The 23336-nt window shown below is 43.8% G+C and overlaps 1 protein-coding gene across 5 annotated transcripts in view; it reads left to right on the top strand.

Moving 5' to 3' along the window:
* The window catches only part of G6PC3 (glucose-6-phosphatase catalytic subunit 3), a 101995-nt gene that overhangs the window by 64386 nt on the left and 14273 nt on the right, over positions 1-23336 (top strand). For all 5 annotated transcript variants that reach the window (XM_085610110.1, XM_085610000.1, XM_085610075.1 and 2 more), the window contains 3 exons: positions 4917-5134; positions 5923-6029; positions 6808-6898. In XM_085610110.1, coding sequence (XP_085466236.1) covers positions 4917-5134; positions 5923-6029; positions 6808-6898 — 416 coding nt within the window. The remainder of the gene's footprint in view (positions 1-4916; positions 5135-5922; positions 6030-6807; positions 6899-23336) is intronic.

Raw genomic sequence — 23336 nt, 5'->3', positions numbered from 1 at the left:
CTGTACTCGTCAAGGTACCACCACTAGAGGCGTTGCTATCCTTATGAGAAAAGGATTGGCCAGTCTGAAACGATCTAAAGCAGACGAGTACGGTAGATGGATGATTATTGAAATCTGTATTGATAATAAATTATGGACTATATGTTCAGTATATGCCCCCAATACAGATGATCCGGACATATTAAATTTTTTAAACCTAGAATTAGCCACTTGGTCATCTCCTCTAATTTTTTGCGGAGATGTAAATATTCATATGGAAGGTGGTCTAGACATACGGGGCACTTCAATATATCCTGGACTGAAAAAAAAGACATTTAAGGCATTAAGAGCTTTAGTTTTGGACTTTGGTCTGTCTGATGTGGGCTTTGACAAAAATCCTTTATCACCGGGGTATACTTTTTTTTTCCTCACCACATCAAAAACTTTGTCGACTGGATTATTTTTTTGTTACTCTAGGGTTTAATCATAATATTGACTTTCAAATTCTTCCACGAATAATTTCTGATCATAATCCGGTTTTATTAGTGCTTAAAATTGACTGACCAGATACACCTCTGATGAGTACTTGGTCCTTTGAGCGAAAGTTACTGGCGGACCCGGCATATATAGAACATATGGGAAAGTGGATCAGAGTTTTTTGAGTTTAACAGGGGGAGTGCATCGACCCAAAATGTTTGGGATGCATTTAAAGCAGGAGTACGTGGGGAGACCCTGTCGTATTCGATTAGAAAACAAAAGAACATCCGGAATAAGCTAGATCGTTATTATAAAGCGATTCAGGAATGGGAGACTAAATTAATCATTTCTATCAGCCTAGCACAAGACACAGACCATATTAAAACCATTTTAGATATACATAAAGCTAGACTGTATGAGGTGTTAGCTACTAAAGTGGCCGAGCAGACCGCAATATTTAGATCACAGATTTATGAAATGGGGGAAAATTCTGGCAGGATTTTGGCAAAAACAATAAGATTAAAAGAGACCACTAATGTTGTCACTGCAGTTGAGGATGCTACTGGGCTAATCCATAATAATCCCGATGAAATCCTTGAGGTATTCCGACAGTTCTATTCAAAGCTTTACGAGCAAGATGCTCAATTCTATTCTAACGAGCTCTTCTTGAACTTTTCCTCATTGCATAACATCACAAAATTAACCACTGCTCAAGCTCAGGCTTTAGATGCTGACATTACATGGAATGAAATTGAGTCGGCGTTATCCTCTCTCGCTTCGGGTAAAGCAATGGGGCCTGATGGCATCCCTCTGGAGTTTTTTAGGCTATTCAGGAACTTATTGAAACAAGACATGCTGGCCACTTTTTTAGAAGCACAGAAAGGAATAGCGCCTGCTTCTTGGAGACAATCAATAATAATGGCATTTTTGAGAAAAGATAAACCCGCTACCAGCCCGGCTTCATATAGGCCAATCTCGCTAATTAATGCAGATAGCAAAGTTTTCTCTAAAATATTAGCCTCAAGGATATCAGGGATAATTGCCACCATAGTCTCTAGATGGCAACATGGGTTTCTACCCGGGCGGGATACTACGGATCATGTCCGTAGGATCATTGCCCTTATGGACTGGGCTCAGGGTACTAAAACATCTATAGCAATCACCCTGTTGGATGCTGAAAAAGCATTCGACAGGGTGGCCTGGCCCTATCTTTGGGATATGCTCTCCCTGAAGGGGTTTGGACCTACTATGATCTCGGCCTTGAAAGCTCTGTATAAATCCCCTCTGTCCTCTGTAAGACTTGGGACAAAGTCATCTGCCCTGTTCTCTATCAATCGGGGGACCAGACAGGGCTGTCCAGCTTCACCATTACTCTTTGCTATCTATATTGATCTGTTTATTAAAGAGCTTAATCAAACTGAAGATATTTCCCCAGTTCCGGTGGCGGGAGTGAATTACAGAGCGTTGGCCTATGCCGATGACGTGGTCGTGATTACAACAAATATTGTTAAGGCTATCCCAAAGGTAGAAGCGTTGGCATGTAAGTTTGGTTTATTTTCGGGGTACAAACTTAATATGGCTAAAACGCAAATTCTCTTAGTGGGCCAGACTCCTTCAGTTCGTCCGTTGGTCCACCTCAATATTGTTACGGTGGCGACATATCTGGGCATTCAGATTACTACACCAGTATCTTCTATCCCGGAACTCAATTATAAATTAATTCTAAAAAAAGCCAATTCTATGCTGGAGCGTATTAATTATTTGCATTTGTCTATATATGGGAGAAATAACGTGTTGAAAATGTTAATTCTTCCCAAATTTTTATACCTATTTCGTTCTGTCCCTTTAGAATTTCCTCTTATTTTTTTTAAAGAACTTGAGAGAATGACGACTAGATTTCTGTGGGGCTATAAACGCCAACGTAGAGCGCATAAGAAGATGATCCTTCCTAAGGATAGGGGAGGATGGAATACACCTTATTTCTTGTTTTATTATCTAGCATCTGCTTTACAGTTTATTTCTCCTTTGATAATTGGCGCAAATGTACAATTACAAGAGTCACATGCTCCTTCAATCTATGAATTTGCTTTGGGAGTTGAGGCGCGTGGGTGCTTGCTAACTAATATAGAACCCAGCTATTATAAAAAAACAAAATTTAAGATATTGAAAGCTGCTTTTTTTGTTTGGAAGCTAATCCGACGTTACGTAGGACTCCAAAACATATCTAAGTACACCCCTCTGACGTCTATACATATATTTCCTCCTATCTTTAGAGATTATACAATGACGAGATGGGGGAACAGTGGCATTAATGTATTAGGTGATTTATGGCATAATAACCGTATTATAACATTTTTGGAACTTAAATCTAAGTTTAATCTTACAAATCTGGATTATTTCAAGTACCTCCAGGTGCATAGCTTTCTTAAGAAGATGACCTCTCTGGATCACTCTGGGTTGGTCGAAATTCCTATCATTGACGCTTTATACACTAAAAAAAGGATAGGTGTATATTACAAATTATTATTATCTTCCTGCTCTGATGATATGTTGGATATTCAACAGCGGTGGGCGGAGAAGACGAACTGTGATAGCAACTCGATTCAGACATCTATTTTGCTTGCTAACTCTGTTTTGTTGACGGGCAGAATGCGTGCTCAGCATTTTATGGCCATCTTTGACCTGTATTATACTCCTGCAAAAATTTCTAAATGGGGCTCAACCACTGGTAATACATGTAGTAGATGTGGGTTATTTGCTGCTGACGCAGTTCACATGTTTTGTAGCTGCCCACGTTTAACATCTTTGCTACATGAAATTCAATCCTTCCTCACTGTAGTACTTGGATCTGTAATAACAATAACACCTGAATTAGTTCTGTTAGGAGTTTCTTCCAAGATATCGAATGAGTATAATAGAAACCTGGTATTTATCCTTATGGCAATTCTTCGAGGGTGTATTACCCAAGAGTGGATTAGTCGTGAAGCACCATCGTTTTGTACCTGGAGGGCACGTTTATTAGCAATATATAATCTGGAATATGCTATATATAGAACAAAAGGGACTAAAAAAAAGTCTATGGGAATTAAAATTTGGGCGCCAATTTTGCAATGGATTGAGGGTGAAGCAGGATAATTCTTGGCTAGTCTCTCTTTTCCTCTCTTTCTTTTTACGCCCCAATATGTTTTTATCTGGTCTGTCGTCTGTTGGTCACCAAAAAAAACAAGCTGTATCTATTTATTTACTTATTTATTTATTTTTTATTATTATTATTATTATTTTTTTTATGTTTGGTATTTATTTTCTGTCTGCTGCTTGCACTTGTCTTTCTGGTTTATATGTATTTTTGTTTGTATTGTAACTGGCTTGCATTAAATAAAAACTTTATAAATAAAAAAAAAAAAGAAAGAAATATGAATAATACACATTGGTAGCACATATAATGGAGTGTCTAGGCCATATATGAAACCAGTGACCAGGGAGGAAGAAAACCTATCTTTAGTACATGTGCGCCCACCTCCCCACCATTAATGAGCTAGTATCCTGGAAATAATTTTCTTTGCTTCTATCTGATATGTTGTGTATGTGTTGGTATTTTTGTCATTTTTGGCCCAATAACACAGATTCAAACATCTACTCCTACAAATCACGTTATTTCCATAGTAGAGGCAAGATGGCTTCTCTTTTTTTAAAATAGTTTTTTTTTTCCATTTGCCCTGTATGCAGATGTATCACGTGTGCTGCAGTACCAAACATTTAAAGTTTAAATGGCAGTGGATGACGTATACAGGACATCAAGTAATGCTGGTTAGGATGCTTATCTCTGAACTGTATCGATAGAAACTGTCCGCGCCACTGCCCAAAACTGAGGCAAGATGGCGACTTCTCAATGCCACTGACTCTATTTGTGATCTTCACTGCATCACACTCTGGGCTCATGTTATGAAATTGAGCACTGGTTCTCTTAAATACCTGAGTTTATAACTAATGCACATGGTAGAACAGTATCTCATAAAGCACATATGCTAATGTGCATAGTGTGATGTGCTATATGTTACCATTGTTGAGGGAAGGAAGAGGTGGCATGACCCAATCAAGGCTTTGTCACTCATAAGTCATGGCCGCCACCACAGTCGACAATGGAAATAAATATCATATTGCTCGCTGAGCATCCGCATATGTACTATTTAAAAAGAATAAACCTAACTACAAAACAAAAGAGTGCTGTCCAAGCTGTATTTAGTGCTGTTTCGGTTGTCATCCAACATTGCACAGATGGAGGGATATCGTACCCAAGCCAGATAGATCCATCAACTCTTCCCTCTGGAGTTGGCTCTTCTTCTTCCACTCGGTTAAATGTTTTGGGTGACACCTTAGAAAAGCACAGCTAGAGCCGAAAGGAGGAGGCGTTGGCTTTCTCTGGATTCTAACATCTCCCTCACATCTCTGTTTGCATTTAGATGGAGGCGTTGCATGAGAACGGCATTGCAATGGCGCAGGTGCTCCAGGAGAGGCTCTTCATACTGGAGAAGTTCTGGCTGTGGGCTACATATCTAGGTGATCCAAAATCAGTCTTCATTGTCTTCTTCCCCATCGCGTACTTTTTGGACCGGAAGGTCGGAGTTGAAGTGTTATGGATAGCGTTAATTTCAGAATGGTTGAATTTGGTGTTTAAATGGTAAGATGTGGACGTCCCTGGATCACACTCATCATAGGGCCCACCGGATTGTAAAAATATGTTGATATATGTGCGCGTAGGGCCTAAGAGAAAGGTGCAATAAGAAACGCATAGTTAAGCTCAAGAGTATGGTTCCCATCAGGCTGCAGAACTGGGGTTTGCCAAGTGTGTAAAACCTTTTTTTGGTACCAACTGCTGGAACTGCGGTGAGGGCATTACAGCGAATAGCTTGAGGTGAAGTTGGAGTGAAAGTGGTCCACTTCCTTTTGCTGGTGTGCAGCTTTGCTTACTGCTTAGCAGGCTGGGACTGATGTTAGTGATGGGGCAGGAGATTGCATGGTTAGTGGTGACACAGATAAGTCCTTTTCATGAAGCCTACTTTCGCTCTGGGTAAGGGATGGAATTGTTGGTGTTGGGGTTGTGTTTGGCACTTTTCCTCACCTGTTCTGAGTTACGCTATCTGATGCTTGTGTTTTGAATTCTTTCCTTAGGGATGGGACAGGGATTTAGAGTCCCCCATTTTCTCAATCACTGCGCTTCCGAGAAGGCTGGCTGATTGGTGGGGATGTGTCTTCCTCCGAGGGACTAGTTGACATTGGTTATGGGTGGGATGACTGACCCTTGAAGCTGCACTGTTTCCTCCCTTTCCCTGTGGTCACATTAGGTGGGGATAGAGAAGTGAGAAGCTTGTCAGAGGTGCATGGAAATTCATCTCAGAAGGACTTCTCTCTTGCCAGGAAGAGAATTACTGAATGGTTCCAAGTTTGAAATATTTTCTCTTTCCGTAGGTTTTTGTTTGGAGATCGACCCTACTGGTGGGTGCGTGAGAATGACACATTGAGTACATATGACTTCACTCTCCGCCAGTTTCCTTCCACATGTGAGTCGGGACCAGGTTAGTGAGTCACGTAATACTTAAATAAGTATCTATGTTGATCTTCGCGCAGATTGTAAGCACATTTGAAAATGTGTAAACAATGCTTGTATGTGTACAAATCCATGCTGATTCACTTGAACTGTGTGCTAGTTCATCCTCAGAAGCGCAATCACTACTATTAGCTGGCCTAGTTTACACATTTCACCAAAATAGGGCTAGGATATAAAGTGGGCCACAATTTTACACTATCAGGTCTTGTATTTACACACAATATATGTGCACACCACAGGGGTAATCAGGACTCTTGCATGCTGTTTTACCTTGATGTGGACTGGCTTACATTCTTTATTAGCCTAGATTCATAAAATGTATTTTTACATTTTCCAAAGGTGTAATAATCATTTTAGGAACCTATGTGAAATTGGGAATATGTGCTGTTGAAAGCCCGTCCTCTCAGTTTCAGCCTTCAGTGGCCTGATGGCTCCAGCTGCCCTCTGTCCTTCTTCCGCACAATCTTAGAGGGCCACAGCATCCGCAGGAGAGGGAGCCATACACATGTCCAGAACTTGTATGATCTAATGGGAGCGTCCTACAGTGTTGTGAGGCCTTGTGCACAAGAAGCACATCCTCAATGCTGTGAATACGCATTCTCACATGTTTTTGCCTTTTTATGTCTAAAAGGACCCATATGAAAGAGGGGAGTATTAGACTGCATATGCATCCAGTTTTAGATGTGTTATTTCGTCAGATGTCAACTGTCACCTGTGATTTGTCAATGCTTTGTGTCCTCTTGCAGGCAGCCCCTCTGGACATTGCATGATCACAGGAGCAGCCCTGTGGCCCCTTCTCATTGCTTTATCAAAATATGTTTCACAGCTGTCGCAGAGGTACGTACGTCCCAAGTCTTCCGTGTGGCACACATATTTGATAAACTTGCTCTTTCTGTTTAAAAATCACTAGACTCCTTGGAAAATATTGCTTTGGCCAATGAGGCAAATGCTTTCAGTCAAATCCCTCCATCTTCTTTTCAGTCACTACATCAAGGCGTTACACGTGGATGTTATTGATCTCTGAAAACCATTTTCGCATTTTTGGGTCTCGCCTAAGACAGCCCATGCACTGTCTGTTGCGAGATATAGTGTTATGTTACAGTGGACGGCTTAGCGCCTGCCTATTGTTTGGCTTATTTTCCCACTCATTTGCTTGCTTCTTCTTTGTTAGCTGTGTAGGCTTTCCTTCCTATTCTTGAGTTTGTCCCACTGTTATGTAGCTTGCATTAAGTCTCCATTTTAGCTTCTCGTTTTAACTCAGCATCTTTTTCTAATTGTGGTTTGCACATGTTTTTCTTATTGCGAGAATGTGCAATGCATGCATTTATTTCTGATAGGCATTGTCTCCCTGTTGACTGCACATTTGGTTCCAGGGTTGCACAACTGAGAACATGATGCCTCATTTTATTTTCTTTATTTTTTGTTCGTTGAAGACAAATTTTCTGAGATGCAGTTCCGCTGTCCCCGACCTTCATGCTGACAAGGAGATAGCCATGCAGAAGAAGTGTGCGGCCTGCACACCTAGACGGGTGCATGAGTTAATGCAGTGAGACCAGCTTCCAGACATACAGCACCAAGTTATGGGATTAGGTCATGCCAATAGGCCTGGCAGATAGGTACTCCCAACATGCTCCCTTTAGCATAGGGAAAGTAGTGATAGATAGGAGTAACCTTAGTAACATTGTGAACAATTAACATGGTTGAATTGTTTTTCGTTTTCACCATTCTAATACTGCTTATAAGAATGAAGTCTCCTTTCTAATAATTGCAGTCCATGTTTTATTTACAAAGATTACAGCTTTTTAGTAAATGTTTGCAAATGCATCATTGTGTCTTTTCTTTGTGACACCTTGGGTTGCAAAAGTGACAGAACAAAAGGGTTATATCTGTTGCCACGATTTCCTTGGAGATCAGAGTGGTCATGTTCAAGGTTATCAGTAACATCTATAACTCTGGGTTATATAAGGTTAGGGGGGCAGATGTGATACTGTGAGCTAGCCAAAAGACCAACATTTACTGGCTATATAAGAAGACTCTGTCTCTATATTATGAAGTTTTGTTGTTCCAAATACACAGTCCTACTAGATGCACAGGAACCGTATAACACCACCCCTGGAGCGTGGGCACATTATAATGTCTTTCCACTGCTCCCTTTTTAGGCGCTATATTTTTCGTTTTAGGTTTAGCCTAGGCAACGCTTGCACTATCTCTGCGAGACATGTTGTACCCACTTTGTGGGCTTACAGCCAGCCCATTGCCTTTTTATTTGTTACTTTTATTGTCCTTTAAAAAGGCTTGCTTAATAGTGGTTAATCTTTCCTCTTTGTCATTTGTTTCCTTCCACTGAGCAGTGCCTAACTACCGGTATCTTTCCACATTGATGCTTATCTGTTCATTTTGGAGCACATTGGTGAAACGTCCCTTTTCATTTGCTGAACGCTCTCTCTCCGCTCCATGTTTGTAAACCGGCCTGCACTCCATCTGCCTGTCTTCCGTCTTCTTTCCTCAGGGGCACTATTTTATTTCTAGTGCTTTATAAAATGCCACATGGCAACATGCATCTTTTTTTTTTTTTTTTTTTTGTTCATTTGCCTGCCCCACATTCCTGCCCCACATTCCCAAAAAGAAAAAAACGCCATTCACCTTAGATGTCGTCGGGAACTAGATAGGAATATCTCCTAGAAACTAGAAATACACCAGAAAATACGAACTGGCGAAAGACGTTCTCTGGAATGTTATAAGGGGAGAAATCTCGCTACTCCATCTAGACTTCAACAGTCTTTCGGGCGGAACCACCAAGGAACCTTGGAGTGTACTGGCATAACCATCGGACCCGGGGGGTGGGGGGGACCCCGGAAAACCTGCCGAGCAATTCTACTTCCACTGAGCCAGCACGTTCCAAAAGGTGAGGTTACGTTCACGATATGATCTGGCCAAGTCCACTTTAGATGTATCATATAAGGACATTGGCCAGCCTGCGTGCGATGGTGCCTTCTGGTCGACCCAAAATTTGCAGATCTGCCGTCTGGCTAGCAAAATTGCATAGAATAAAAAGCACCTTTCTTGCCCCGTGATATTATCGTCCATGCCAAATATTATTAACGGCAATGTGACAGAAATGGAAGTCTTAAGTATAGAGTTCAAAGTGGTCTTTACTTCCTCCCAAAAGGTGTTGATAAATGGACAGTCTATAAACATGTGGACGTCGGAGGCTGCGGGGAGATTACACTTATTACAACATTTTCCAGTCTGAAACTTGGATAGCCTTTGGGGGGATAAATAGGCTCGATGAACAGTAAACAAATGATTCCGCCTCAGCCAAGCCGGCTTAACCGCTTTATACAGGAGAGTGAACGATCTTATCCATAGGTCCTCACACTGCATACCCGTGACCCCTCCCCACTGCTCATCGGGTAAAGTGAATTCCCCGTCCACCTCCTCCTGAATAACCCAATACCAGAGAGCTACCTCTTTCCCCCCCTCTTGTCTCTCTACCAACTGTTCTTCCAGGAAGCTACTCCTCCCCAAATGCATCCTTTTCCTAGTCGATTCCCGGGACCAGCTAACAAGCTGCATATATTTAAATCTCGATAGTGTTGGGCCAACCTTCTCATATAACTCCTCCCAACCTACCAGTGCCCCTCCCACTAGCAGCTGTCCCCATCTTACTATCCCTGCCTCCTTTATGGGAGTTGCGAGACTATCCTTCAGACAGGGAGGGAGACCCGGGGAATCCCAAATTGGGGCGAAACTTGAAAAATAGGGCAACTCTATTCTATCTCTAATCCACTTCCAAGCTTTTGCCAATGATTGTAGGGTCTTTAACCTCACCTTCTTAAAGAACTTCCGGTCCCCGAATTTAAATAAAAAACCATAAGGGGGCAGATCCGCCCCATTCAACATAGCCTTGAACATTCTACCGATTGATGAACTTGATGGAGATTTCAGCAACATCCTGGAGTATGACAGCTGAAAGGCCCAGGCGTAATATTGTATGTCTGGTAATGTGAGCTTCTCCCGAATCCTTCTCAGTTTTTTCCAGGCCAGTCTGGTTGATTTATAACTCCAAACAAATGAATTTATATCTTGCTGACATTTTTGAATTTGCTTAATCAAAATCTAGAGGGATGGTATTAAAAATAAATGTATACTTGGGAAGGATGGACATTTTTACTAAAGTAACTTTCCCAAGTATTGTCAATGGGAGAAAGGCCCAAGCTTTTAATAACGCCCGACATTCTCGAAAAACCTGATCCAAGTTGGTATGTGCTATATTACCGATCTCCTGTGTGATCCTAATTCCCAGATAGCGCATATATGGAGTGACTACCAACTTCGGGTTTTGAATATTCCATGTCATTATCTCGGTCTTTCCTTCGTTGATTTCATACCCCGAAATCTGCCCGAATTCTTTAGCCCATTTGATGATAATGGGGTAGGCCTGCACAGGGTCGGTTGTGTAAATAAGGATATCATCCGCATAGAGTCCTATCCGCTTAACCCATCCTCCAAACTCAAAAGAGGTGATGTTATACTCCTCTCTCAAGATTTGAGCAAAAGGTTCAATGTACATATTGAATAGGAGGGGAGAAAGCGGGCAACCCTGCCTGGTACCCCTCGTAATCTTAAAAGGCTCAGTGAGAGCCTCATTGACCAGTAGTCTAGCCCTTGGATCCTTATAAAGAAGCGTGATAACTCGACAAAACTTATCCCCTAAATTGAACCTTTTCAATACCTCGGCCAGATCGGGCCAGTTGACCCTATCAAATGCTTTGGTAGCATCCAGGGTAAAAATGGCCAAAGGAAGAGAGAAAGTAGAAGCAATGTCTATGGCTCCAACCAGGTCGTGGGTGAGATCTGCCAACTGTCGCCCCCTTATGAATCCCTTCTAATCCTGGTGGATTATTGAGCCAGTCTCGTTCCCCAACCTTCTCGAAAGAATAGCTGCAAAGATCTTATAGTCAACGTTTAGGAGCGAGATTGGTCTATAGGACCCGCAAACAGCCGGGTCCTTACCAGGTTTGGGGATCAGCACTATCGTTGCCTCATTCCACGATTCTGGCGGGGCCATGCCTTCCAGAAATATGGCATTAAAGAGGGCAGTCAAAGTTGGAGCTATAGCTGAACCTAATACATCATACACTTCCCCTTGTAGGCCATCCGGGCCAGCCGCCTTCCCTCGCTTCAGTTGTTTGATAGCGTTACTGACTTCCTCCTCTGATATTTTAGTCTCCAGGTGGTCGCGCTGTTCTGACAGAAGGGTGGGCAGATGAACCTTGTCTAACCAAGCCTCCCTGGCCGTTGAGTCATCTACAATGTCTTCCTTATAGATGTTTTGGAAAAACTCCTGACAGGCGATCCCTATTTCAGAGGTTGAGGTTCTGGCCTTAGCTTCCCTTTCCAATTTTATTTCCTTAGTATGTTTTTTGGCCTGATCTGCTTTTATTTTCCAAGCCAAAATTTTTTCTGCCGCCTCTCCATACTCAAAGTTTGACAATTTACTTGCCTCCCATCTCTTGGCCACCCTTTCCTGAAGTAAATTTTCAAGCTTTATCTTCAACGCTGCCCGCTTCTCCTGATCCTCTACCGAACCTGGGCCATTCTGCTCTGCCTGCCTAAGCTCCTGCTCTGTTAGTAATTGCTGTCCTATAAGCCTTACATCTGTATGAGGCTCCATTTGTTATACTGCCTCTTAGGAAGGCTTTAAATGCTTCCTATACCATAAACTATCGAAGCCGAGTTTAGGTTAATTTTCAGAAAAGTGTTTACCTCAAACGAGGAAGCACATTTCTGCCCCTTCAAGCAGGATCGTCCAGTCAAAAGACCAAGAGGTGTGCCTAATCTGCTGGTAATGTAATATGGTAAAAGAGATGGCCGAGTGATCGGACAGATGAGAAGGGACATATGCTATCTCCTTCAGATCATCTTTCAGCTTATGGCTAAAAAAAGCAAAGTCAATTCTTGACTTGTGTTTATACTTAGAGTTGTGAAAGGAAACCCCTAGTATGTTACCCGATCTCTGCCTCCATACATCTACCAACCCCAGATTCGACATTATAGCTATAAGTGTTTGCCTAGATTTAGAGGGCGTCAATGCTCTTGAATTGTAAGATTTATCGAGCTTGGGGTTTAAGACTATATTAAAGTCTCCCACCCAAACTACGGGATCTTGGCATGAGATCAGATGGTTCTGAATTTTATTCAGGAATGACGGATCGTCTTGATTCGGGCCATAATAACCCACTAGAATCTACACTTGCCCTTCTAACTGAACTTTCGCAATTAGCCATCTTCCGCTGAGATCTTCCTTCACTTCCTTCTCTTCCAGAATCTGGGCCTGGATCTGCCTTTTAAAAATGATAAGGATCCCACGTATGTTAGCGTTGTGGTCCGTACACATACATTTATCCACCCACTTCAGGTTCTTAAGCATGTCCCTCACCTCATGTTTGAGTAGATGTGTCTCCTGGATGACAATGACCTGCGCTGGGGAGTCTTTCAAGAATTGTAAGATTCTATATCTCCTGGCCCTCACACGCTGGCCATTGACATTCCAGGATAAAAACTGCAACCCTATCATAACGCATTGTCCCTCCCTGTCCTTCTGCCTACGGAACCAGTCTCTCTAAAGTGAACCGATCGACATCTCTTAACCTGAACATGATCAGAAGCTTTTTTTGCATAATATATAGATAACTGGGACAAACTTATGAGGACTTTTTAACTCTTCCTCCCACCCGCCCCCCCCCCCCCCCCTCTGGAAAACCCTCCCTTACTAGTACTGGCCAGGTGTATTGCCAGTTTGCGTCAGAAACAGACCACCCCCTGAACCCCCACAAAGCCTATTAAAGAAGTAACCGGCTTGCCGCCACCTCTATATCAAGTTAACAACTGAAACCAAAGAGATGGCAAAAAGAGCATGAAGAATGTCAGAATGACTGGGTGGGATCGATGCGGGGGGGGGGGGGGGGGGGGGTGACCTCCATGGTGATAGAGCCCAAATTGACTTAACGTCGTGTTTATCACCTTTTTGTGTTATTTTTTTTATTTTTTTTTATTATTTTTTTTTTCCTTTCTTTCACGCACTTTTTTTTTTTTTTCCCTTGTCTCTTTTCTTCCCTTTTTTTTTTTAAATGAAATTTCTTAGAATTTTTTTCTTTTTCCTTTCCTTGCCCCCTCCTCATTCTCATTCTTTCCTTTCCTTTTTTTTTTTTCCCCCTCTCATGAGTACTAACTAATGGAAGCTATTAGCTCATCTGCCTCCTGAGGGGTACGGATATTATGCATTTTGTTGTTGTACATCACCCTCAGGAAGGCAGGGAACCTCATCTGTACTGTTGCCCCTACTGCTCTAAACTTGTCTATTTTTTGACCTAACTCCCACTGTCTGTCTAATGTGGTTTTAGACAGATCTGACCGGATTTCAAAAGAGAAATCTGTAGCCTTTACTGATTTCGCTTTTAATGCTAGGTTCAGTTTTTTTTCCTTGAGGGTATAGGTGAGAAAGTTCACCAAGATCTTTCTTGGTTTACTCTCCTGGGGTTGAAGCGGAAAGGATCTCTGTGTATCCTCTGTATATCCCTCTCGAGAGCTTCCGTCATTTCATCGAGATTAAATGAGTCTTTTAATAAAGACACCACAAATGCCTTGATATCACCGCCTTCCCTCCCCTCTGGTATTTTCAGAAGACGGAGATTGTTTCTTCTAGAGTAGTTCTCCAAGGACTCAACTCTCTCCTTCATGACATCGCCTTCCTTACGCAAGTATTGGATCTTGCTCTCTGCCGACTCCAGACTAGATTTTAGTCGCCCTACCGAATTTTCCAGATACTCTGTTCTCTCAGAGTCCGTCAACCTTCTTCTCGAGAGTCTCACATACAGCCCTGATCTCACTCTGATTAGTTTTTGATTCTGCAAAGCCGCACCTTATCTCCTGCCGCATAGCGTTCAAAAGTACCTCCAATGCACAACCACCTTCTTTCTCCTCACCAATAGGATCACCCTTAGTAGCGGTGGCGCCCCCCCCAACTTCCACAGAGTTATCCACGGCGTGATCTAGGCCCCCGGGGTCCAATATGGCCCCCGAACCTACTGCTGAAACATCCGTTGTGGTTCCTAATCCAGGGGGGTCGGCCAAACTAGTTATCTCATCGCTCTCGGCGTTGTTATTGCTGCTCATAGCTCCCACCGGGGTTTCACTTGGATCACCAACTGCCTCTAAGCCTAGCTGGATGTCTAAAATTTGGGGCCGCACCCTGAAGTATGAAAGCAGTGAGGGAGTTATGCGGATTGCACCCTACATATCTCTTTTTTACTACCCCTTTCAGCTAACTGAGAGCTGGCACTAGCACTGGCTTTAAGGAGTGTGAGTCGTTTACCTCTCTTTATCTCCGGTACCTCTGAAGCCTTTAAAGTCTCTAAGGTAAGTTGTTGAGGCATCTTGAGACCCACACTTAGCTTCTCCGCCGGGGCACTGTTCTTAGGGCCCTTCCCCCGCCTTCTACTCTTGCCTCCCCCCCCTGGAAATGTACCACTGGTAGGTTTTTTGGCCTTTGGTGACCCAAACCCCCCCCGCCTGTACCCCCTCCTTACTGCTCAATCCTTTGTTGTCTGAAAATGGTTGGAGGTCGCCCGCTACACCCGCAGTTTCTCCCGCCTTCACTGCTCTGTCCTCCGTGTTTTCTTCTGGTTCTGTGGGCTCCTTTAGATGACCCTCGCCTCGCAGACCTCGAGAACTCTCCCTCGGGAGCCCCTGAGCCTACGCCCGCGCCTAAGCTCCACGGCTGCCTGCTTCCACCGCAGGGGAGAGGCGGGGGGAGGCGTCAGACTCGAGCCGACACACATTAACGCCCGTCCGACGTTCCGAATTCTTGAGCCGTAATCGAGTACTCGAACTGAAAGATATGCGGTAGGAGAAAAGAAGATCGTCTCTCACAGGCGTCCTTTCAGCAGAAAAGACCTCCGCATCGAAAAACGCCATGGGGCCGGTAACTGCACACTTCCACGGGGGCTCAGGGAGGTCAATAGCTGACTCTGCGGCCGCCATGTTTTCCCCCCAGCGTGGCAACATGTTTCTTGTTATTAATTTTCTTTGTTCTTCATACTCAGGGGGGCAGCTTAATTATATATAACTTAGGCAAATGTTCAAAATATATGGCTCTTCACTCGCTGCGTCTCCTGTAGCCTCTTTGCCTCATTCACCCTCCCACCTGCCCCATCCCAATCCAGCCAAATGGCCCTCAGATATGAGCGCACTGCTTTATCTGCTAGGAAATCTATTTTACAGCAGTAAACAAGACCCCGGTATTCCTCCTTTTGTGGCGTCTTGTAAAGCCTGACTTCTGTTTGCCCATAAAATCCACTTTGCTGTGTAATAGGTTGACATGTCTGCACCAGTCCTATAGCAGTTGACAATCTGTTGAAATATATATTTTATGTGTATGGGCCAAATGCTGTACAGCAATAAATGGCATTACTTAAACAATCCCTAGAACAATATTTACCAGAAGTATGGTTCTACAGGAATGGCGTGTTAAATGTTTGTTATTCTTGATTTTCTTGTTTCTTCTCCCCCAGTCATCAATTCCTCCTCGTTGTTGCTAGATATTTCTTATTTCCCCAGTTGTTGCTTCCTCCTTGTTCAAAATGTGATCCAGGGAAGCAGCAGATTATTTTATAGAAATCGCTGCTGGGAATATTCATTTGTGAAAGTGGAGATTCTGTATGATATTGTGCTGTTTTTAGGTAAATACCCAACTTCTCGCGCAATGTGGAGCTACTTGTATCAGCTCTCTGATGGGGTCGCCACCGGCATCCAAATGCTCTCCCTTCTTTGCCCAGTGTTTGGACCTCTCCTGCCTCTGACATGCACTTCCCTCTAATATGTGTCAGCCCCTTCTCTCTGAGGGTTTGTTAGATCATTCACAGACCCTTTGCTCTTAGCACAGTCCCTTGCTCTCTATTTAGCTTCCCCGCCCCTTGGGGCCCCTCTTGTACCCCGCCCCCTCCCATCCACCCATTCTGTGACGCTTGCCCTTATTTCTCATGCTCTCTCGACTCAAATAGTCTTGCACAGTTGAAGGAGCGAAAGAGATCCGAGATGTGGCAGCCGGCCGGGAGGCTGGCCCGAAGGTACGTTTTCCCCCTCCATTTACTACCACCCACCAACCCCGTTAAATAGCAGCCCCCAGTGGGTAAAAGACATTGTCATTTAGAACGCCAGTAGCTCTAACTCTCACATATGCGAGACCTATTGCATTTCAAATGTTTGTTTCTTCTTGTTTGCACTCTCCATGAGCGTGCATGTGTTTTGGAGCGGTCTTCCTCGTGTGCTTCCTCCTCCCACCCTTCCTCATGTCACTCTGTCGCCCGTTTGCTCCTGGACCACACCACCCTTTTCTCTCTTTCCATGTTCTCTCACTCTTGTTGCTTCCGCCCCCCAGCCCCCACACTAGTCAGTCGCGGGGGCTTGCGCAGAGGAGGGGCTTGGAGTGTGGTTCATTTAATGTTTAAAAAAAAAAATCTAACTTACTTTTTTGCCGGCTGGGTCCCGCGTCTTCTTGGCTCCGGCTGCTGCTCTCCTGCCTCCCCATTGCCAATTACAATGCTGCAATGGCAGCGTTGTGTTTGGGGGGGCCGCCGCCCAGCCAGGGCTTACGGGGAGGCCATGTTCTCCATGCAGGCTGCACTGCAGCCTGCATGAAGAAAGGGCAGAGTGCGCATGCCTGGTTTGGGCGGCCCCAGAGGTTCGGCCAAACAGTCATTGTGCCCTCGGGAGTGTGCACACCACTCCTCCCCTGCCTGACTCCTCGTAGAGCAGCACTGCCCACCCTCAACCAAACATAAAATGGTAATAACGGAAAGTTATTACCATTTTATGCTTCTGCTTCTCACACTTGAGAAAGCAGTAGGGCAATGCTCCTCCGCCCTAGTGGAGGAGCCGCCCCTGAACTAGTCTATTATATTTTTTTTAAGTGCCTTTGCGCTCCTATTTAAAATAACGCATTTGAGCTGTTTTTTCTGTCGGTAAATAAAAAGTGTCCTTTTGAAAGCGCACATGTATATGGGTGTCTCATTAAACACTGTTGTCTTTAACACCAAAACTGAAAATGCAATTCCTGTAATCTTTGTGTTTCCTGAAAGTGCCACGTTCAAGTGGCTGAACAAAACTGCCCTCTAGCGGCGCAAACTGTGGTGTTCTAGACGAGGCGCCTCATTCCTCTTCTGCTGTGCAGTTATTTTGTGCACGCTATCCACCAATAAACTATTTTGCAAAAGTTGTTATTTCTGAATGACCAGGTAGGATATGAGACCACTTCCTTTGCGATGTTCGCATTGAGCAATACCCCCCAAACCAATGTCTCGCCGCCCCTCCAATCTACACGGTCAACAACACACATGAATGGAAAATATCTATTTCCTCTCTATAAACTGCTCACAATCAGAGAAATCTTGCACATGTTAGACAAGTGTGCATATACTTCTACTAACACTCGCCCAACTGAGATTGGTAATATTAGCACCATCACTGTCCTGCTCCTTCCTGCAATTTTTACTCCTGAAAATATTACAAAGAATAACTAATATTAATAATATTTACAGTTTATATTGCAATCTGTACAAGCACAAAAAATACCATCTACCAACCTAGTGTATCACCTTTTATCAACCTCGCCTTGACGAAATTCTGAGTTAGCCCTGCGAGTCTGCGAGCAGCTGGTATTCATATCGGCTGCGAGTCCATTGTGTATCTCTGAGGTCTGTAACTGGTGCTAACTCTGTGTAGCTCGTTCTACATCAGTAGTTGTGCAATTCTTGAAAAATACATGAGTTAAGAACCTGTCATCTTGGGTCCACGTTGCAAAGAAGAGAGGACCCTGGAACTGCTCTGGAGCTTTGAAATTGTCTACACTGAAGTTTAAAATGCCCCAGGATCACACTGGTGTTCTCCAATAATCGTGTAGCCTGACATTAAAGGTGTGTGTCTACATTATGAGGGGTCTCGGAGAGCATTAGTTCGTCCAAATGCCTGGTCTACCCCTGCAGTCGCGTTTTTGAATGTCCTGCAGGATGTCGCAGAAATATTCAGGAACACTTGCATGGGCCCAGTTACAAGAAACTGGAGCCCAATCATGGTTCCCGAACACTTGATATGTTTCAAAGACAGTAGAGTGAATTCATTAATATTGCCAAAGGGGCTTGCTGGTGTGGGGGCTCTGGAGTCAGTGTGGTGCTTAATTTGTAAATTAAATAAATAAAATAAGTGCAAGGGCTCAAAGATATATTCTCAGTAGCCCACTTTCAGGATTGCTGAATAACAAGATGGCTGATCCTTCACAATGCTTCTAGGTTTCAGCACCCTACACATATGTTTTCCTGTCTTTTACCTTCTCCTTCTTTCCACCTCTTCGGCCTTTCAGTCTCTTGATCTGGGTCAGAGTCTTATGAAAAACAATAAGCGCTTGTCCCCGAACTTGCTAGTTTTGGAAATTGTTTTGCAGCACGGTGGCTGCTCCCAGCATGGACCAAGCAAAGTGCTGGCTGCACTGTCAAAATCAGGTGTCCACATTGCTGAGCCTTGAAGTGCCTCTCAGGAACTGTCAAGGCACTCTCACTCATATAAGAACTCTTCTAAGCCTGTGGTTCCTGACACATTTTAATCAGCAATGTGGAGAGATTCAAAGTTCACACAACCTTCCATTACCACTGTCCCAGCTTCTTTCATGTTGTGTTGTATTGTGTTGCAGCATTTAATCGGTCTCACTACCCCTAAATGAAGTGCTGAAGCGCTTGCCTACAGGAGGAGCACGCTACACCATGCAGGGTGTGTGTTTGGAAGTATGGGGTCTTTGTTTGCATCCTATGTTGGAAGTGTTTCCTTGTTTTGCGTGATGACCACCGATGTATGGATATCATGTTATGGGACGCAGCGTGTAGCAGTGTAGTGAATGATGAAGTGTGATAGACAGATGCACAGTTTTATGGTTTCAAGTATGCTGCTAGCTTTGAACAGCTTGGGTTTCTTTATGGTATTTCTTCTGTTATAGTCTGCTTAGTTGATTACTCATACTGGGTTGTGCAATTTGAGATTTTGTGTATATTTGTGGTCCTGAGCTGGCATGGTTTGAAGCAGAAAGAAATGGAGCGAACTGTTGGTATGGGCATTTTTATAATACTTTCATATCGGGAGTGTCTTTGTGAGATGTTAAGAAGGGATCAGATTGTATAGATATTTGCGACCTGCTGTGGTGGACTATATTAAAGTCCTCTGAATTGCCAGCAATGTGTGGCAGATCCCTTAAGTTGTTCCATGCTTGTTAATTTGGTGGTGATTGCATCTTTTTGGCTGTACAGTGCCAGTGAGGGACAACTCTCATAGGCGGTCATTTTTATGTGAATTTAGTGATATAAGTAACACTTTGCTGCTGCCCGCTGCATATTACGGTCTTAGTATTATTATGGGCCATAACTGTTATATATGCAAGTACATAATTACACAATGACATGGAGAACCATAGGTCCACCGTTCTTAGATGACCTGTCTATTGAAAGCAGTTTGCTGGTTGAGGTGTTTTCAATTCCTGGGTTGTAAGCCGAGGATTTCTCCTAAGGCTTTGTTGCCGGGATATGGGTAGTGTAGTCATGTTTTCAACTGTCTTTAGAAATGTATGGGAGGAGACCTTTAGGAATCGATTCAATTTTGAGGCCAAAAACGTGCACGCATTGCATTGCTTTGAATGGCAAAGAGTGCACGTTTGGCGATTCCCTTGTGGGAGCGAGCTTTGAAACCATCTGTTTGTAATTAACAAATGGTTTCAAGGCTCGCTCCTGCAAGGGAAACAGGCGCAGGCCCCCTCCTCTCTCTCCCCTCCCCCTGCCTCCTCCTCTTTCAGCACGAGGCGCGCGCGCTTGTTATTCAAAAGGGTGCAGCAACGATTTCCTTTACAAAGGAAAGCAGATAATTCCAGCTCAGGTTTTATGTTCGAAGTGTAATATGCAGGCACAAGATATCCAATTTATGACTAAATAAAGTGACTCGCCAGCACTCGTGAAGGCACATTGCAGTGGTTCCAAAGGTCTTATGTTATCAAGGAGACAAAGCATTAAGCAGGTCGGCGCACTTAAAATCCGCTATGCAGAAGCTATTCCATCATTTATATGGAAGGTAGAACTCTTTAAACAAGTTCTCCAGACTACTTTTCCCAGGTTCATCAGGCAACACCCTAGAATAATCTAAAAGTTAATGTTACACATATAGAAAGCCTGGCAAAAATATCCGGAAAATGAACCTCCGACTGTTTTTAGGGCCAGTGCTATCCACTTAGGGTTGCACACCTACTCGGGCAAACACCAAAAATGACAAACAACTCAGTGCTCTACTGTACTTCATGAGGAAACTCTTACATTACAATTGCCTGCTCAAGAGGACAGGAACGGTGGTAAGATCCGAGGACATTGAAATGTTTGAGCATAAGTAAACATACACTCCCACCGTGAGCTCTGTACTCCAATCTGTGCCCTGATGCCATTTACCCATAACGAGCTGCGTCTGTTGGTGAGGTCAGGATATAGTCATATGGTCCAATGCTCGACAGCTGAAGCCTTGAACGTGATCCTCCCTGGCACCCACTGGCTGCTCTACACGCCTCACGCAAGCTTCCACTTACAGGAAATATTTGTCTGCATGCTTTGAGGTTATTTCTAGATATCTGGACCCGCTTCTCCATCAGAACGTTTCCAAAATCTGTTGTTGTTTTCACATTGGGTACTCTCCTCCATGAGAGACTAGCGGACACTGACTCTGGCCTCTAGCTGCTCCTTGTTCTTCAATCACCTCCACTCGAATGACAGATATAATTGGGGATGGCTGAATGTAACACTAAGGTCAATAGTCCCCTGCCTGACCCCAAGATGTCTGCCATAAGTGGTCCCCTCCACATTGTTTTACTTCCCTGGGACAATAATTGGATATTGACCAGACCTTGAACCTATTCCCTAAACTGCTTACACATCAGGACTTGGAACCTGCGGAACTTACCCCAGACTGTAGAGACCAAGCGAATTGGCCGATGCCCGGTTGAGCTACCAGATAGCTAAAGAGGAGATTGGTTGTGGACATTTCTCATTTGTTTTCTGTTGCAAAACCTATGACTTGACAGAATTAATGCAGAGAAGGTGAGCCTCTAGTTAGAATGACAAAGCATAACACAGTTTTCTTTGTTCATTCAAAAATTAGCATCTATGAGAAAAGTAATTGGTATCTTTCTATTCCCAAACCGCCTGCACCTGCGTATGGGTGGTAATTGGGGTATCTATTATAACATTTCAGCTTAATTCAGCAATCTTTAAGAATAGACGAGAGACCATTTTGCCTCAATGGATCTAAACCAGAAGTGCTAGTTGCTCAGAGGTCAAACCCAAACCTACAACCTTCCCACTGAGCTTCAATTACACATCAACTGCTAAAGTGAGATTAAATCAATCGTCTGCTCAATGTTAGAACGCCTCCAGTTTCATACACCAAGCCAAGTCACACCATTGCTCGTTTTCTAACAAAATGTGGCGCTAGTGGTTCTTAGCTGGACAACTGAAATGGTGTATACATGGATCAGCAGCATCAAATCACAACCTCTGTTTTTGAAGGCAAAATAGCAGTCTCTCCTAGGGATTTTAATTCATTAAATTATACTTTCGATTATATTGTTGCTTGGCTCTAGAGACAAATACAAAACAGGTCTTCCCTGGATTGGAAACAAGCATCCTAGGACCGGTTTTGGGGTTTCACCCCTCGTCAGCCAGGATAGCTTGATTCCAGTGGCATGGAGAGCACGGGACCCACGTCTGGTCATACCCTTCCCACTCGGGGCGACAAATGCAAAAACAACAGTTGATGGACAGAATGCAGGACAATGTCATACATTCACTCCAGTACAGAGATCTGGGCCTAAATCCATCGTTTTTTTTTGCTCACCATGCCATTTCAGTTTGAACCCAGCCATATGCAAATCAGTCTTGACCCTGTGCCTCATGGGAACAGTCCAGCCCGAACTGCCAAGCCAGGTCCTCCCTGGACTGTAAACAAGCATCCTAGGACCGGTTTCGGGGTTTCACCCCTCTTCAGCCAGAATAGCTTGATTCCAGTGGCATGTGAGCACTGGACCCACGTCTGGGCATACCCTTCCCATTCGGGGCGACAAATGCAAAAACAACAGTTGATGAACAGAATGCAGAAAAATGTCATACATTCACCCCAGCACAGAGATCTGGGCCTAAATCCATCGTTTTTATGCTCTAGAGACAGCACCGAACCTAGGGGGTCCACTGTGGTTTAGACATCCTAGATTTTCATTAGCTGAGTATCTTCAGTGTAATATCAAACACATCTCTAAGAGATCACGGTTTTAACATAGGTTAGACAGACAACTGGAGGTTTGGTATTTATGTGCCACCACTACCACTTATGGAATATTTTAACACTGTGTCCGTACAAGAATATTATATATATTAATTAGGTACTGACACATTCCATCAGATCAACAAAATAAGTACAATGCAGAAAGTCGCACAACGTTTCGGAGCACACAGGTTCATTTTCAAGATCTGACAGCCAGCAATGGAGAAACAAAACGTTTCTGCAAATCCAGTCTGTAATCCTGTGACCAAAGGTACTTTTACACTAAAAACTTAGTCCGTTATTTTACAACAATCATTTCGATTTTTATATAGACAGATTGAGAGGTTCAAGGCTACTAAAAAGGTATGTGAAGTGAAGTGAAGGGTTTTTGTAGAGCGCGTCTGCTGCCCGCGGGCGTCCAAGCGCTAGTAGTGGAAAGGAGACTCTGAGGAGGGGCCAGGGGGGAGCAGGGGGGATTAGTGAAAGGGGGCAGGAGAGGATTAGTTTCTGAATAAAAATGTTTTCAGTTCTTTGCGGAAATGAAGAAGGGTGGGGTTGGATCTAAGTGAAAAAGGCAGAGAGTTCCAGAGTTTGGCAGCATTCAAAGAAAAGGACCTACCACCTGCTCTCGCTTTTTTAATTCTTGGGACTACGGCGAAAAATGCATTGGTGGAACGAAGGGTTTTACCGGGACAGTAAGGTGAGAGAAGTGAGTGATTGATCTCCGGGCTCACTCTATGAAATGCTTGATGCGATATGCAGAGGGCTTTGAACTTTATTCTCTCTCTGACTGGAAGCCAGTGGAGAGATCTGATTCCTGCCTTGACTGACTGTCTGCGAGGGATCTGGAGAAGGGTGCGGGCAGCACAGTTCTGTGTTCTCT

The sequence above is a fragment of the Triturus cristatus genome, chromosome 1_1, assembly GCF_964204655.1.
Source record: "Triturus cristatus chromosome 1_1, aTriCri1.1, whole genome shotgun sequence".
Taxonomy (NCBI): Eukaryota; Metazoa; Chordata; class Amphibia; order Caudata; family Salamandridae; genus Triturus; species Triturus cristatus.
This window is presented reverse-complemented; position numbering and strand designations above follow the sequence as displayed.